This window comes from Mirounga leonina, unplaced genomic scaffold (genome assembly GCF_011800145.1).
Source record: "Mirounga leonina isolate KUSES-001 unplaced genomic scaffold, KU_Mleo_1.0 Mir_53, whole genome shotgun sequence".
Classification (NCBI taxonomy): domain Eukaryota; kingdom Metazoa; phylum Chordata; class Mammalia; order Carnivora; family Phocidae; genus Mirounga; species Mirounga leonina.
This window is the reverse complement of record NW_023270807.1, coordinates 61,220,540-61,236,422: the sequence shown is the minus strand read 5'-3', so window position 1 is coordinate 61,236,422 and position 15,883 is coordinate 61,220,540. Positions and strand designations below refer to the sequence as shown.

The 15,883-nt window shown below is 37.6% G+C and overlaps 1 protein-coding gene and 1 pseudogene across 1 annotated transcript in view; one reads left to right on the top strand and one right to left on the bottom strand.

Annotated features, from left to right (window-relative positions):
• The window catches only part of LOC118000872, a 44,114-nt pseudogene extending 42,209 nt beyond the window's left edge, over positions 1 to 1,905 (top strand).
• LIN28B (lin-28 homolog B) overlaps positions 1 to 15,883 on the bottom strand; it is a 122,910-nt gene that overhangs the window by 53,969 nt on the left and 53,058 nt on the right. The window contains exon 3 of the mRNA XM_034991305.1: positions 3,323 to 3,507. Coding sequence (XP_034847196.1) covers positions 3,323 to 3,507 — 185 coding nt within the window. The remainder of the gene's footprint in view (positions 1 to 3,322; positions 3,508 to 15,883) is intronic.

Below are 15,883 nucleotides of genomic sequence, written 5' to 3'. Positions count from 1 at the left end.
TCGTTCAGTCTTAAGACTGTAAATATCTTTCTGTTGACTATTGTCAAGTTTTTGTCTATAGCCCTGGAACTCCATACTCATGTATCCATCTGCCATATCTATTTTCCCGTTTGAATGTCTACTATAAATCTCCAGCTTATACATATCTGACACCATACTTCCGATTTCCTGCTCCTTCCCTAGTCTTCTCCCTCTTGGTAAATGATCCCTCCAGCCTTCTGGCTGCTCAGGCCAAACAAACCTTGGAATCATCCTGAATATTCACTTTCTCTCACAGCCCACATCTGATCCAATAGTAAATCCTGTTGTCTCTACCTTCACAATGTCAGGATTTTTGTTGCTCACCTCTACTGCTACCATCCCAATCTGAACCACCATTATCTCTTTGCATTAATGAAACTGCCTCAGAATTGAGTGAAATTGTAGGACATCCAGCTGGTGTTGTGGAGAACAGTTTGGTGTGGGGGTAAAAATCTCCATACTTTTGGTGTCAGAAACCAAGTGCTGTGTAAAAGTAAAGCAGATACACAAGAGAAAAACAGTAGGGAAGAACTGGATTTTTCAGAGTGGGAAAGAAGAAAACAGAGTTCTTTCCTAAACAGCGAACTTCCAAATCAATAACAGCAAATGAACACCTTGATAGAAACATGAGCAAAGGACAAGAAACATGTAATTCATGGAAGAAAAAAATGAAAATTGACATAAAAATATATTTGACCTCTAATCTAATCAAAGGATGCAAAGGAAAAAAAGTGAGCTGTATCTCTTAACCTATGTCATTGGAAAAGATTTTTTTAAAGATTTATTTATATTTATTTATTTATTTGAGAGAGAGAGAGACAAAAAAAAAGCGTATGCATGAGCAGGGGGAAAGGCAGAGGGAAAGGGAAAGAGAGAATCTCCAGCAGACTCCCCACTGAGCACAGAGCCTGATGCGGGGCTCAATCCCATGACCCTGAACCAAAATCAAGAGTCGGACACCCAATCAACTGAGCCACCCAAGTGCCCTGGAAAAGATTTTTAAAATGACATCATTCAGGGTTGCCTGGCTAGCTCGGCTGGTAGAGCATGTGACTCTTGATCTCAGGGTTCTGAGTTCAAGCCCCATATTGGGTATGGAGCCCACTTAAAAAAAAATTCAGGGGTGACTGGGTGGCTCAGTCAGTTAAGCATCTGCCTTTGGCTCAGGTCACGATCTCAGGGTCCTGGGATCAAGCTCCGCATCAGGTTTCCTGCTCGCCGGCAGCCTGCCTCTTTCTCCCTCTCCTCCTTGCTTGTGCTCTCTCTCTCATATCTCTGTCTCTGTCTCTCACATAAATAAATAAAATCTTAAAAAATAAAATAAATTGAAAAAACATTCAAAAATGTATATTTAAGGGAGAGCCCTCGGAGCGTGGCCACGGCTAACCAACCCCGGACCGCCGCAGCACGGCGGAGGAGGGGCTGGAGGCTCTGAGGAAGCAGAGGCCGGCCAGACTGCGGGCGAAGCACCGGGATCCTGGCCATGCAGCACAACGGAGGCAAAGCACAGGGAAGCAGAAATGAGAAACAGTATCTTAGCCCAAGTCCTGGATCAGTCAGACCGGGCCCGCTTCAGTAACTTAGCACTTGTAAAAGCCCGAAAAAACTAAAGCAGTAGAGAATTACCTCATACAGATGGCAAGATATGGACAAGTGAGTGGGAAGGTATCAGAACAAGGTTTAATAGAAATCCTTGAAAAAGTAAGCCAACAAACAGAAAAGAAAACCACAGTTAAATTTAACAGAAGAAAAGTCATGGACTCTGATGAAGAGAACGATTATTGAAATTTAAGATGTTTAGAGACTGGAACTTAATGGAACAGTTCTAGGACAGATAATGCTGGGTAGAAGTAAGATCTGATTGTTTACTTTGTTTATTGTCTATATGCCTTTTAAAAAAATAAACTTATGCAAAAAAAAATGTATATTTAAGGGGAGCCTGGCTGGCTCAGTTGGTAGAGCATGTGACTCTTGATCTTGGGATTGTAAATTCGAACCTTAGGTTGGGTGCAGAGATTACTTAAAAAAATAATAAAAATCTTAAAAATAAAATGACATCATTCTATGAACAGTCCTTTTTGAAGGGGTTGTATATTGGCCCTAATCATTTCTGGAGAACAGTTTGGACATAGATACCAAAAATTTTTAAATGCCTTGTTTTTGACCCAGATTTTTCAGTATTTATCCCAAGGATATAATCAGACAATTTTTCAAAAACATACATATACAGATTCCCACTGTGGTACTACTGAAAAGGTCAAAATATTCAAAATAGCTTAATTTTAACAAATTACTTCAGCACTGTTTAAATTCTGGTGCATTCAAAAAATAAATTTTCGGGGCGCCTAGGTGGCTTAGTCGTTAAGCGTCTGCCTTCGGCTCCGGTCATGAACCCAGGGTCCTGGGATCGAGCCCCGCATCGGGCTCCCTGCTCTGCGGGAAGCCTGCTTCTCCCTCTCCCACTCCCCCTGCTTGTGTTCCCTCTCTCGCTGTGTCTCTCTCTATCAAATAAATAAATAAAATCTTTAAAAAAAAATAAGTAAATTCTGGTATATTCACACAGTGGGAATTTATGCAGGTGCTAATGATTGATATGAAATGTTCCTTGATATACTGTTAAATGAAAAAAAATTCAAGTTTTAAAATACTGCATATATATTATGAGTCCCACCTTAGTTAGGATTTCAAGTGATTTTTTTCCTGACTTTATAATTTTTTATATTGTTTGAATTTTTTTATACATCAGTTATCTTTTAAAAACAGACAAAACAATAAAGGCATTTTCATTTGAAAAAAACAGGTGAGGTGTTAAGATGTACAGAGGAATAGCACTGTCTGTTGGGAATCCTGACTCCTCATTTGTGATCTCAGAACAATCTGGTGGAAATAGTGTAGAGTTCAAATTGCAAGATAGCTCATATTCTTTTTTGTTTTAAAGATTTTATTTATTTACTTATTTTTTTTTTATTTATTTGTCAGAGAGAGAAAGAGAGAGAGCACAAGCAGGGGGAGTGGCAGGCAGAGGGAGAAGCAGGCTCCCCATTGAGCAGGGAGCCCACCATGGGACTGGATCCCAGGACCCCGGGATCATGACTGAGCAGAAGTCAGCCACTTAATCGACTGAGCCACCCAGGCATCCTGATAGCCTATATTCCTGATAAAGTTTATTCAACTACACAATGGTGGCATTTTTTTTACTTTGGTTAAATTATATTAAGTCCAATATAATAAAAATGAAAAAGATTTTCAGAATTTTTTCCCAAGTACAATAAACTCATAAACTAACAAAGTAAATGATTACCTATCTCCCTTTGGTTTTCTTTTTTGTAGTGTCTTCCCTTTGGGTCTTCTTTCACTTCCTAAACAGGGGTTCCCACCAGGTCCAGTTACCCGTATTGATTCAAGGCCTTTGGAAGATTTTTTAAATGTGAATTCCACTGGTTCTCCTTCTTTTAGGCTTCTAAATCCTTCCATGAATAATTTGCTCTGTAAAGAACAGGGGAGGGACAGAGAGAAAGAGAAATCATGATTATCAATACTTTAAAGTTTTCTCTATGATTTAAAAATTAATATAGGAAGATATTCATTACTATCCATTATTAGGTATAAAGTCTCTTTTAAGTTCAGTAAAACTTATACCATTTTCAAATTTCCTGTTACACTGCTGCAATGGAAGATAAACTAATACCATTTTAAAAGCAATTTGGCAATACTTACAAAAATTTTAATGTGCATATTATTTGACCCAGCAATTCCATGCCAAGGACTCTCCTACAGACATACTCACACACAAAGGTTCAAAAACAAAAGCAAAAGAAGACCTATATCAAAATTCACTACAGCACTGTCTGTTAAAAAAAAAACTACAACTACCGAACTGGAGGGTATTATGCTAAGCGAAATAAGTCAAACAGAGAAAGACATGTATCATATGACCTCACTGATATGAGGAATTCTTAATCTCAGGAAACAAACTGAGGGTTGCTGGAGTGGGGGGTGGGGTGGGAGGGATGGGGTGACTGGGTGATAGACACTGGGGAGGGTATGTGCTCAGGTAAGTGCTGTGAATTGTGCAAGACTGTTGAATCTCAGATCTGTACCTCTGAAACAAATAATGCAATATATGTTAAGAAAAAAAAAAAGAAGAAGGTAGCAGGAGGCAAAGAATGAAGGGGGGGAAATCGGAGGGGTAGACGAACCATGAGAGATGATGGACTCTGAAAAACAAACTGAGGGTTCTAGAGGGGAGGGGGGTGGGAGGATGGGTTAGCCTGGTGATGGGTACTGAGGAGGGCACGGTCTGCATGGAGCACTGGGTGTTATGCACAAACAATGAACCATGGAACACTACATCTAAAACTAATGATGTAATGTATGGGGATTAACATAACAATAAAAAAATTAAAAAAAAAACTACAACTACCCTATCAATGGAAAACTGATTACACAAATTACAGTACAGCTATATAATGTAATATTATTGAGCCATTAAAGGAAGATCTACATGTCTTGCCATTTGTGACATGGACGGAACTAGAGAGTATTATCCTAAATGAAATGAGTCAGAGAAAGACAAAACTGTATGATTTCACTTATATGTGGAATCTAAAAAACAAAACAAACAAAGCAGAAATAGATCCATAAATACAGAGAACAAACTGATGGTCGGGGCAAAATGGATGAAAAGCAGTGGGAGGTACACACTTCCAGTTATGGAAAGAATAAACCACAAGGATGAAAAGTCATAAGGAATATAGTCAATGAAAGTGTAATAGCACTTTCATTGTATGGGAACGATGGGCGCTACACTTGTGGTGAACACAGCATAATGTATAAACTTGGCCAATCACTACGCTGTGCACCTGAAGCTAATGTAACAGTATGGGTCAAGTATACGTCAATAAAAAAACATAATTTTTAGAAAGATCTACAGGTATTAATGTGAAAAAATAAACATGTAATACCATTGAGTAAAAATATATAGGGCAAAGAACAGCCTATTTACCATAATGCCATCTATATAAATAAGGTTTTTTTTTTAAGATTTTATTTATTTGCCACAGAGAGAGAGAGAGAGAGAGAGCGAGCACAAGCAGGGGGAGCAGCAGGCAAAGGGAGAAGGAGAAGCCGGCTCCTCATGGAGCAGGGAGCTCCATGCAGGGCTCAATCCCAGGACCCCGGGATCAGGACCTGAGCAAAAGGCAGATGACACCCAGATGCCCCTATAAATAAGTTTTTTAAAAGATACATGTGTATTTATATAGAGATGGGGTTTGACACAGCAGACAGCAAATCATAAAGTCATTTTCTTCAGTTCTTTTTTTTGGAAAGTGGCAAAGCTTGTTGGTATACACATTATCATAATTTGAAAGGACAAAGATTTTCTTTTTCTTTTTTTAACTGAATTTTATTATGTTAATCACCATATATTACATCATTAGTTTTTGATGTAGTGTTCCATGATTCATTGTTTGTGAAACAGATTTTCTAATTTGAAAGATGGTTGATTTTTGTGGGAAAAAAAAGTTTCCTGATTGCAAAAGTGTAACCTTGGTTACAAATATTAATTGGCTCTTTTGATCTAACTCTTTTCATCAAAGTCAATATGCCAATTCAAAATATACTAAAAATAATTAAATCATTAGTTTTATTTCTTAAAACACCTTTGTGTATTTTATGGGTCTAATTTGGAATATCATATAGTTTTCAAAGACTTTTATGAATTTGGGGGCAAAAGGAAGCAAAACTAAATATGATGGGAACCCCTAGGTCAAGTCCATTTCTTTAAGTAAACAACCATTCCAACTCTTTTCTGTTTATCCATAAATTTAAGGGATTTGAGTTTCCCCACATGTGTTCTATGGCACAATGGTTCCGAGAAAGACTCCCTGAACAAAGGATTCTGTGGTCAAATAAGTTTGTGAAATGCTCTATCTTGTGTTTCTCCTTAGTTGAGTCACATTAGCATATTAAAGTCTCTGAGATTCTATACCCCTCCCCTCCGCCACCTAAATGAAAATCTTGTTTGACTGTGTTTATTTAACCCGGCAATTTCCTGACCAAATTGATCCCAGAGCCCTTTCTTTATGACTACAGTTGTCAAGCATACTTAGGGAAATACTGGACCACAAAGTCTTTACTCCTTCCAAGTCCATGACTCTAAAGGCAGCTGAATAACTACATACAACCAAATAATTATATGGAACAAATAAAAACAACACTTCAAAATTCAAGACTAAAGGAGACTATTCATGGTGAAAGTAATATGACACATGAAAACAGGGTTTTTAACCAGTCAACTGATGCTTCAAAATTCTTCATGTGGGGGCGCCTGGGTGGCTCAGTCGTGATGCGTCTGCCTTCAGCTCAGGTCATTATCCCAGGGTCCTGGGATCGAGTCCCACATCAGGCTCCCTGCTCAGCAGGAAGCCCGCTTCTCCCTCTCCCACTCCCCCTGCTTGTGTTCCCTCTCTCACTGTCTCTCTCTGTCAAATAAATAAATAAAATCTTTAAAAAAAAAAAAAAAATCCTTCATGTGGAAGTCTGCAATTTGGCAGCACCTTTTTTGCTGTCTGATGCTATGCAGAAGTCGGGCGGGGGGGCGGATCACAACTGCCTATACTCCTTAAAATTTTAAAAAAAAAATTGTTTTTAAAGCTTTATTTAATATTTTAAAATCTTTTTTTTTTCTCCGAAGCTTTCTCCTCACTAATTATAAATAGTTCTTTTGCTTTCATTTCTCACTTCCTACTCAAGAAAATGCAGATTACCAAATCAGATGAAGTGGAGCATACACAAGTCAGCTATAGCAATTAAGAGAATGAAGGGACAACAGTTTTAATTAGAGCTATCATATGTTCTTATGTTTTGTTTCTGTAATAAAAATTCTATCACTTATGTCTTCACATTTCCTGGTATATGGGTGTACTTCATTTTCTATTATTACAGTTTTTGACAGGTATCATTTATAAGTGAATTGCTTCTCCAAATCTAAAGTTAAATTCTACTCTTATGGACCACGAAGTTCTGGCTATTTCTCATGGTATTCTTAAAGAATATTTTTTTTAAATTCTATCTTGTATTGCTCCTTCCCCAAATTAGTACATAAGGCAATTTAGATTCATACTAATTGACAAGAATTATTGACAAGAAACAATAATACCCCTAAGAAATTATGATGGCTTTGCAAGAAACAGATAAGGATTCACAGAGAATATTGTTATCTTTGTTACTATATCAAAATTGCTGCTACATAGGTGGGAAAGATTTGTTAAAAGATGGGGAATTCTCTATTCTTTCTTCACAAAAATCAACTTCTCCCCTTGACTCAACAATTTTTATTAAAGGTGCCTCCATTTTTCTAGTCACACTGATTCCAATCCTTAGTTATACCCAAACTGTTCACTGAATCTTGTGAATTCTTACTTCATAATCTCTATTATCTGCCCCAACCATTTCATTGGATTGCCACTGCCCTACTTCAGGCCCTAACTATCTCCTACCTGGTTAACCATAATGGTTTCCTTATTGGTATTTCAGCACCAAGTCTCCTCCCTACTTCATAGCATCTTCCATATCTACACATTCTCTCAGAATAAATCTTACCCTACTAGTCTCCTGTCTCAACATTCTACAATATCTCTCCTAGACTGTAGGTTGAGACCATTCATAATCCTCTAGTTATACTTTCCACTTCTTTTCCCATTACTGTAAATCACAATTCCTCCAATTAATAAAGCTGGCCGACTTGTACTTCCTTGAACACACTTTATGTTTTCTCATCTCTGCACTCCAGCTTATGCTGGTGGGGATGCACGCTCCTAGTCAGAGCTCTCTATCAAAATCTTACTCAAGATTCCAGACCAGTTCAAATGATCCTTTATGTAATCATCCTCAACTGCTGCAAGTTGTAAATTCTCTCCTCTTTCACTTAATTGATTCTTCTGTATAATTTTCACAATATACTGCTATGTAATGCAGATACTTGTGCAGGCCTTACTTTTTATTTGCTCTTTTGGCTTTATCTTCTCCTGAAGGCCAGGGATTTTGATATATATCTTAGTATTTCCCAAAGGGCTTATTTAGCAAAATGCCTGCAAACAGATATCATTCAGTGTGTACTTAAAAGAATTCTAGACTTAGCAATAGTAAGATCCTTAAGGGTTATTTAATCCAACTCCCACTTGAAAAAAAAAAAAAGGCGAACTGAACTTGAAGGACTTAAGTGAATTACTCATGCAAAGTCAAATTTTTAGGCTCCTACCTCTACTACATAAAATAAATTCTCATATTTTTCATGTCAAGGTGACACTGTGTATAGTACATGTGGAATAAAGAAAATACTTATAGGATTATAATGTTTCATGGTAATAGCGTTATTTTCTAACTCCATTCCTTGTTCTTCCTTATACCCATATTCTCTAATCATCCTCATTGAGATGCCAAACAATCCATCAAATTCTGCCCATGGTGAACCAAGAATGCAGATTTATGTAGATTTTTCCTTGACCTACATATAAGACCTTCATAAGGCAAGACTTTGGTGTTTGGGCTTATATGTCATCTGTGACATTTGTTTGGACAAAACAGAAGTTTATTCTCTATAGGACAGAATCACAGTTATTGAATGAATAAATGAACAAAGGAAAGAAGAAGCATTTAGAAGAAGCTGCTGACATGCCTACTAAGATATCAGGCACTTACAATAAGAAGACGCCAATTTTGAATGTGTTCATATTAAGTTAATTCATCTGACACTTTTTATTCATGTTCTTCTTCCTCTAATCAAATAAGGCTCCCTTTTCTCCCACTTCCTTTTATTCCAAATTTTTAAATGCATTGTTGCTCAAATTTATTTCAGAATTAGAAAAATACTGGCTTTCGATTTCCTCACTATACTCCCTCTCCTCCTCCCAATCATTTTTAAATGACTTGCAAAGAATGGCAGTAATATGGAGACAGATGAGAACGGTCCATTTGTCAAGTACTTCTATCCCACCTTCCAGTTAGTAATAGGATTACTTATCTCTCTTGGCACATGCTATTTCTTTGCAACTAGATTGGGAAGGCTCTGAAGTGTTGCTACAGTTTTGTCTTTGTTTCTCCTTAGGAAGCTTAAGCTGACTTCCAGTTCAAGATAGCAGGGTGATCAAACACATGCCTCATGTTATTCTTTAAAAGCCATCAAAATGACAGTAAAATAATAAAGAGAAATAGATTCATAAGAAAGAAGAGAAATAAGAGAAGTGCCATCAGGGCACCTAGGTGGCTCAGTCGGTTAAGTGTCTGACTCTTGATTTCAGCTCAGGTCATGAACTCAAGGCTGTGAGATCAAGCCCTGGGTCGGGCTCCATGCTGGGTATGGAGCCTGCTTAAGATTCTCTCTCCTTCTGCCCCCACCTTAAAAAAAGAAAGAGCCTCTCCCTCTGCCCCCCAAAAAAGAGGGGTGCCATCAACAGAAAGCAGAATTCAAGAAATTTCTGGAAGTTAGAGAGCTGAGTGGGGTGCCAGGCTGGCTGTCGGAAGAGTATGCGACTCTTGATCTTGGGGTTGTGAATTCGAACCCCATGTTGGGTGTAGACATTACTAAAAAAAGAAAAAGAGAGAGAGCTGGCTGATTAATTAAATTGAAGGAGCCACACCCTAGAAAAACTAATAAAAGAGGCTACAGCAGAAGTAGAATCCAATATTCCTAACAGAACCCAGAGACTGTGTTGAGTCTCAATATGTACAATGAAGAGCAAGAGAACGAGGTGGGCTTGAAACCAAGGGGATTAATGGAAGGTTTGTAAATGGACTAGATGCCCATTTTATCCTCCCCTCCCTATACCCACCTATACACATGAAAACAGCCAAAATTAACCCGATGCAAATATTATAAGGCTGTTTTCTAAGACACTGAAGGAAGTATCTGGGCAACTGTTGAAATAATGGATCCTACACACAAATTCTTATTTACTCTGGTAATTTAGAGTTTGTTGGTACAGGAGCTGTCCCCTTCCCAGTCAACCTTCAATCATTCCTATCTCTCATTCTTATCCTTCATTCATATAGCTGCAGGGTCAACCAAGAATCACAAAACATGCAGCATAGTAAAAAAAGGTCAAGATAAATGAGGAAACAAAAGAAATTTCATGCACCATGTAATTAGTATCTCCAGAGATATCTGAAACAATATAACATCAATAAAACAAAAAACCACAACCAGAGAATTAAAAAAGCACTCTCATAAAGTCAAAAATGATAGTTGAAATCAAATGGGTTGGAAGTAAAAGGTTAGAAAATCACTCAGGGGATAGAATAAATGGACCCCCCAAAATGAAATACATGAGTGAATATTTCAGAAGTACAGAGGATTAATCTAAAAGGGAGAGATAACAAAGAAGATGAAGGAAGAAAAACGAAATATAAGAAAATTACCCAGAGCTAAGGGAAATACCAAGGAGAGGCCTATATTGGGTGGAGGCATTACTGAAACTTTTACACAAGATGTACATTTTTGAGTACATGAAGACAGATTTTTTTTTATTAAAGATTTTTATTTATTTATTTGAGAGAGAGAGAGCATGAGAGGAGGGAGGGTCAGAGGGAGAAGCAGACTCCCCGCCGAGCAGGGAGCCCGATGTGGGACTCGATCCAGGGACTCCGGCATCATGACCTGAGCCGAAGGCAGTCGCCTAACCAACTGAGCCACACAGGCGTCCCCATGAAGAGAGACTTTAATGGGGACAGAAGATAGTAATACAAACTGAGCTAACAGTTCAACCACATGCTTGTGCTGCAGTATAGTTAATACATGTCTGTGATAACCAGAGGCTTAGTTTAAGGGTATTATTAAGGGGGTGAACAAAAATGAAGTGGAAAATGCTGGTTAAAGCCAGATAATGGAAAATTTTAATTGCCATCCCAAGCATTTTATTGTGTCTGAAATAAAAATCTGCTTGAATTTTTTCCCTGGCTTTTAGAAGTAGGAAGATCAAATGTATGGTTTAAAAAATTTAACTTCCTTGGCAATACTGTGGATGTGTGGGGGATATGAGCAATCTGTGTGGGGGTGCCTGTTACAAGGAAACTATTATAGTCTTAGCAAGAGATTCTTAAAACTAACCTGAAAGATGAAAGAAGGAATTGATTTTGCAAAAAACACTTCAGGAGTCATACATATCACCTGCTCTAAATTATTACTTGCCCCATATAACAATTCACTGTTAAAATGGATAGTGATGTTATAACTGTAATATAAACATCTTTACAAGACTGGTCCAAGAGCTTCACCAAGAAAGGACCATCTGTAACTCAGTCACTTGGGAGACAACTCAAAAAACCAAAATCGGGCTTTTCCCCTTCTTTTACTACCATTCCTTGAACACGTCAATCAATATCTTGATAGTTGGCTTTCTCTAACTATAACAACAATTTTAAATGATTTGCTGCATTTTTAAGACAGCATAATGAGAATATAATTAAAAATTAAATTGTAGGGGTGCCTGGGTGGCTCAGTTGGTTAAGTGTCAGACTCTTGGTTTTGGCTTGGGTCATGATCTCAGGATCCTGGAATCAAGCCCCGTGTCTGGCTCCTGCTCAGCAGGAAGTCTTGAGAGTCTCTCCCTCTCTCTCCTTCTGCCCTTCCCCCATGCTCACGTTCTCTCTCTCTCTCTAAAATAAAATAAATAAATCTTTTAAAAAATCAAATTAGAAGAATTCCAGTCCAATAAAGCTGGGTGATAGAGGTATGTTAAAAAAAAAAAAAAATTCCTGAATAACTAAGTTAATATTAGTAGGTTAAGGAGCTGAAAAACTTCATGAAAATTCAAATATATTGTTTCTTTTCAACATTTTTATGAGGCAAAGACTGTTTTTCTCTAATGTAGTAGTGGAAAAATACACCATTTGTTAAGGACAATTAATTATTACACAATATACAGTTGTAGAGGTATTATACAACACGCATGAGCAATTCTGGGACTCCTAAAGATTATATGCTTTTGATCTACATGCCAAGATACTCCAAGATAATTAATCCTGCACCCACAAGAACACATCAGAAAGATCACTGGACTAAGTGGGGATCTAACCTTGGCTCCACAACTAAAGTGTGGTGCAACCACAGATAAACTGCTTACCATTGGGTGAGTCTCCCCCCTCTTCTTTTTGTTATAGATACAGATCTCTATCCTTCGTTATAACACTTCTGAAAAAAAATCTGTGACTTCACTGTCTTTGTAGACATAAATGGAAATAAATGAACTATATGTTAGCCAATGTTGAAATTTCCTTTTATGTATTATTTCTCAATTTACTGAATAGCAAGACTTTAGTTCTTACTTAACTCAAATTCCTTAAGAAAACAAAAACTAAAAGAAATATGGTAGTGGTGTCAAGTATACTCAAATAAGAGAATTAAAAAAAAAAAAGAAAGACATGTGCTGGCACTCTAGAAGTTGATGTTTACCGACCTTTACCGAAATAGATCAAATCTAGTTGAACCCCAGTCAAATCACTAAATTTCACATAAACAGAGTAAAAAATGGGATTTTTCTACTTTTCTTGAATATGAAAGGAAGCCTTTAGAAAGTCCCTCCATCTGGCCTGTCCTTCAAAATCGAAAAGGGCAGCACTAAAAACTAGCAACGCTACTGGGATGGCATTTAAAAAGGCATCATGAAAAGCATACAGGGATTAAAGCTGGATTTGAATACTGGGTTTGAATCCTAATCCTACTACTTACAACCTCAAGCTGCATGACCATAAACATATTTAAAAAAAAGTTGTGCCCCAGTTTATCTATCAACCCACGATAATAATAACTTCCCCGAATTAAAAATATCTACTACAGTTATTGTTAGATTCCAAGTAATTAGTGTAAAATGCCTAAAAACAGTGCTTGGCATACTGAATAGCATTACAATAAATAGTTTCTACTATTTTGATAAGTATCCAGTCTGTGCCTCTACCTTCTGACACAAGTATGGGAGAGGCAGGAGAAAACAAACAGATTCAAGAACCTATTCACAAACAGGCACTGTGCCGAATGCTTTCACTTGTTGTCCCATTGGATCCAACTTAACCCTACCTCTAACACCCACTTGGCAAATGTCTGCATATTACTGAGTTGGTTTAAACATTATCTCATCTTCAAACGCTTCATGACATTCTTGAGCAAATACAGGCATGCTTTTCCAGTGCTCCAATTATACATGGTATATATCACCATTATAACACTTATTATATTGCATTATTATGTGTCTATTTTCTTATAAGGCTACAAACATCCTGAGAGGAAATATTAGAATTTTTCATTTCAATCCTCACGCCTAAAACCATCCCGGAGACACAGCAGGTGCTCAAAATATATTTGAGGCAAGTGAGGAGAATCAGGGTGGTGGGGAGTAAAGGAAAAGAGGAAGGGAGGAGGAGAAAGTAACTGTAACCTTCTCTCTTTCAGATGAGGACACTGAGAGACCCAAGGTCAAATATGATGAATGGTAGAGCCAGAACTCAGAACCAGATGTTTGACACCAAAAGCCCTTAAAAATAGCATGATGCTTAGTGCAGCATTCTCCAGAATGTTTCATTGTTCCCTCGATACCATAATCACAATATGAAGATTTAGAACATTGAAGCTATAGGCCTCCTCAATGTATGTTCATCTTTTATTCCTTGTTTTAATTCTTCTTAAAAATTTTTCTGTAAAACTTCTTAGCTGATAGATTCAATTGTAGGAAATTAATTCTTATTGTAGGACATCTTATTTTACTGCCTCTCTTTGAAAATAAGAGATATTTAATACATGATGGCTACATACTTTTTTTTTTTTAAAAATCCCTATCGGGGTGCCTGGGTGGCTCAGTCAGTTAAACATCAGCCCTTGGCTCAGGTCATGATCCCAGGGTCCTGGGATCGAGCCCCGCATTGGGCTCCCTGCTCAGCGGAGAGCCTGCTTCTCCCTCTCCCTCTGCCTGCTGCTTGGCCTACTTGTGTTCTCTGTCAAATAAATAAATAAAATCTTTTAAAATAAATAAATAAAAATCCCTATCAAATCTAAGCTTCAATGATATTCATGTTTCATGAAATTGAAAGGATTATATATTTCACTTAGATCTTACTTATAAAAAATACATCCCAACAAATGGTGCTGGATTAACTGACATCTGCATGCAAAAAAAAAAGATTCCAAACAGTTCTTATGCATTTCACAAAAATTAACTCGGCATGAATCCCTAACTTAAATTTAAAGCACAAACTATAAAACTCCTAGAAAATACCACCAGAGAAAACCTAATGACCCTGGGTATGGTGATGACCTTTCAGATAGAACCCCAAAGGCATAAAACAGAAAACAAATAATTGATAAGCTAAACTTCATTAAAATTAAAAACTTTTGCTCCGCAAAACACATGTCTAATAAAGTAATTGTTTTTCAAAATATACAAAGAACTCTTAAAACTCAATAAAAAAGACCAACAGCCCAATTTAAAAATAGGCCAGAGACCTAATGTACACCTCACCAAACAAGATATATGGATGGCAAATATGCATTAGAAAAGATGTTCAACATCACGTGGTATCAGGGAAATGCAAATTAAAACACCTAGTAGAATGGCCAAAACCTGAAACACTGAAAACACCAAATACTGGTGAGGATATGGTACAGTTCCTCGTAGCAACAGGACCTCTCATTCATTGCTAGTGGGAAATGCAGAATGGTACAGTCACTCTGGAAGACAGTTTTAAATATTTTAACAAAACCAAACATATGCTCACCATGGGATCCAGCAACTGTGCTGTTTGGTATTTACTCAAAGGAGCTGAAAACTTATGTCCACACAAAAACTTGGATATGGATAGTAATAGCAGCTTTATTCATGCCAAAACGTGGAAACACCCAAGATGTCCTTCACTACATGAATATATAAATATATAAACTGTGGTATATCCAGACAACGGAATATTATTAATCACTGAAAAAGAAATGAGTTATCAAGCCATGAAAAGATATGGAGGAACCTTAGGTGCATATTACTAAGTGAAAGAAGACAATCTGAAAAGGCTACATACTGTATGATTCCAATTATATGACTTTGTGTAAAAGGTAAAACTATGGAGACAGTGAAGAAATTAGTGATTTTTAGGGATTGGGGAGAGTGGAAGATGAGGAGGAATAAATAGGTAGAGCATGGAGATTTTTTAGGGCAATGAAAATGGTCTGCATGATACCATAACAATGGATAGATGTCGTTATACATTTGACCAAACCCATAGAACATCAAGAGTGAACCATAATATAAACTAAGGACTTTGGGGTAATTATGATGTATCAGTGCAGGTTCACCAACTGTAACAAATGTACCACTCTAGCAGGGGATGTTGATAATGGGCCCCAACCCACACCCCACCCCCAGCTCCAGGGAGGGGAGAGGGGGCTAGAGATTGAATTTAATTGCCAATGGTCAATGTAGGTATTGTAGGTCAGTGTAGTAGGTTTTGTAATGAAACCTCCATAAAAACCTAAAAGGTCTGGTTTGGAGAGCTTCCGTGTTGGTGAACATGTGGAAGTGGTGGGAGAGTCATGTGCCTAGAGAGATCATGGACGCTCCATGCCCTTCCCACATACCTTGCCCTTTGAATCCCTTTCATCTGCCTATTCCTGGGTTATGTCCTTTTATAATAAACCAGTGATCTAGTAAATAAAATGTTTCTCTGTGTTATATGAGCAGCTCTAGCAAATTAATCAAACTCAAGGAGGAGGTTATTGGAACCTCTGATCTATAGCCATTAGGTCAGAAGCACAGGTGACAAAGTGGACTTGGGACTGCTGTCTAAAGTGGGCTGGGGGGGGGCAGTCTGGCACTAAGATCCCTTA